Source organism: Perkinsus marinus (assembly GCF_000006405.1).
Source record: "Perkinsus marinus ATCC 50983 genomic scaffold scf_1104296960662, whole genome shotgun sequence".
Taxonomy (NCBI): Eukaryota; Perkinsozoa; order Perkinsida; family Perkinsidae; genus Perkinsus; species Perkinsus marinus.
This window is the reverse complement of record NW_003206034.1, coordinates 40,745-42,354: the sequence shown is the minus strand read 5'-3', so window position 1 is coordinate 42,354 and position 1,610 is coordinate 40,745. Positions and strand designations below refer to the sequence as shown.

General features: G+C 36.3%; 1 protein-coding gene across 1 annotated transcript in view; it reads left to right on the top strand.

Moving 5' to 3' along the window:
- Window positions 1–1,610, top strand: part of Pmar_PMAR019477 (hypothetical protein) — a gene marked incomplete at both ends in the record, with an annotated part of 5,178 nt that overhangs the window by 2,643 nt on the left and 925 nt on the right. Inside the window, 3 exons of the mRNA XM_002772613.1 lie at window positions 36–55; window positions 1,099–1,175; window positions 1,448–1,477. Coding sequence (XP_002772659.1) covers window positions 36–55; window positions 1,099–1,175; window positions 1,448–1,477 — 127 coding nt within the window. The remainder of the gene's footprint in view (window positions 1–35; window positions 56–1,098; window positions 1,176–1,447; window positions 1,478–1,610) is intronic.

Here is a 1,610-nt window from a genome sequence, read left to right as displayed (position 1 = left end):
CACGTCTATTGATTCGACCAATGAATTTGACATAGGTCCCCGGTTCGATCCCCGGGTAGGACATTTTTCCGTCATTAAAGTTTTCCGTGCATATCTCTTCGAGCTGTTCGCATAATCGAGTTTTCCGATTTGTTCTTTGTTTTTTTAATATGTCAATATATTATGGCTAGATAAAATACAATAGTTTATCACATATTAACGCTAGTTATATGAGGAGCACTAGTTGAAAATATATTTCACAATTTACTTGAGGGAATTTCTTCTTTCTTCATTTCGTTTTCGCCTACACCTCGGCATTCAGAGGAGTCGTTTGATCTATCTGTTAGCCTCCCACTATTCGTAGTTAAGACAGAATAATTCTGCACGCACGCACAACGCGAAAGTTCCTGTTGTTGCGGTATGTGCTCCGCTCGCTTCGCAATTTTTTATATCGATTTTCGCTGATTGGGAAGCGAGCGGAGCATGTGATTTCACTTTGTGTGTTTTCTGTGTATTAGTTGGTATTAATCATATCTCTACCAGTTGAGTTTTCGAGAATGTTCGGTAGGGTCAAAAATATGGAAATATTTTCATGCAGTGTTGGAATATATGTTCGCTTTCCTCAGCTGAGCCCAGAAGTTTCCTTACTAGTTAATCGAATTTGGGTAGAAGTGTACAGAAACCAATGAGAAATTCCGGAATTTTCCGCACATTTCACCAACACATGTAGTTGATGACCATGTGCATATTTTTCCACCCTGCTCTCTTAAACCGTGTATCGGCCGAAATTGTTGAAAAAGTTAAAAATGCTGATGCTGGGAATAGAACTCGAGACCGTTACGAATGCTTTCATCTCCGAGGTGTAGTAGTGTTCACTTTTTCTTAAAGTGAAGTGGCAGTCGATATTGCCGTTGTTTTTTTTATCGCATTCTTTTGAATGTTCGTGTGAAGAAGTTGTTATTGTGATGAAAATGAGAAAATGAAAAAATGCCGAGAATTTTTTTAAGAATTTATAAAAATTTTGGTTGGTTTCTGTACACTTTTAGCCGAATTTTTATGGAAAATTTTCGAGTGAAAGTGAACTTTGCATAGTTTTTGTAAAATTGATGCCGTTTTTAGATGCCCTTAAATGATGCTATGCATAAGGAGTTGGTAACAGAAAGAGTTCGAAGTGAAGTTATTGACTATCTAGCTCAGTGAGACGGGATTGGAAAATTGAATTTTTCTGTTAAAAAATATTAATAATGGAGTTTCACTCTAGTGATATGAAAAACAGTAATGAAAAATATTTCAAATCACTTCACGTGAAACGGATGAAACTCCAATAGATGTTAGTAAATATATACTCACCGAAAAACATGCTGACCAAAACTTGTCTTTTACAATACTAAAACTAGGGTTGAACAATAGTTGTTGAATCGTATAAAAAGCTCAAATATCATCGTGATTTCGATGTTTTTCATCTCAGGTCACTTTATGGTGACCATCTGGCTGCTGAGTACCTCCTACTTCATATGTTATCGCGGCTATGTGAATGTTGATGATTCAACGATTCGAGATGGCGGAGTTATTGTTGGGTATTGGCTATTTGAATATTTCGGGATTTTCAAAAAGTTAGTTTTTGTTGGATT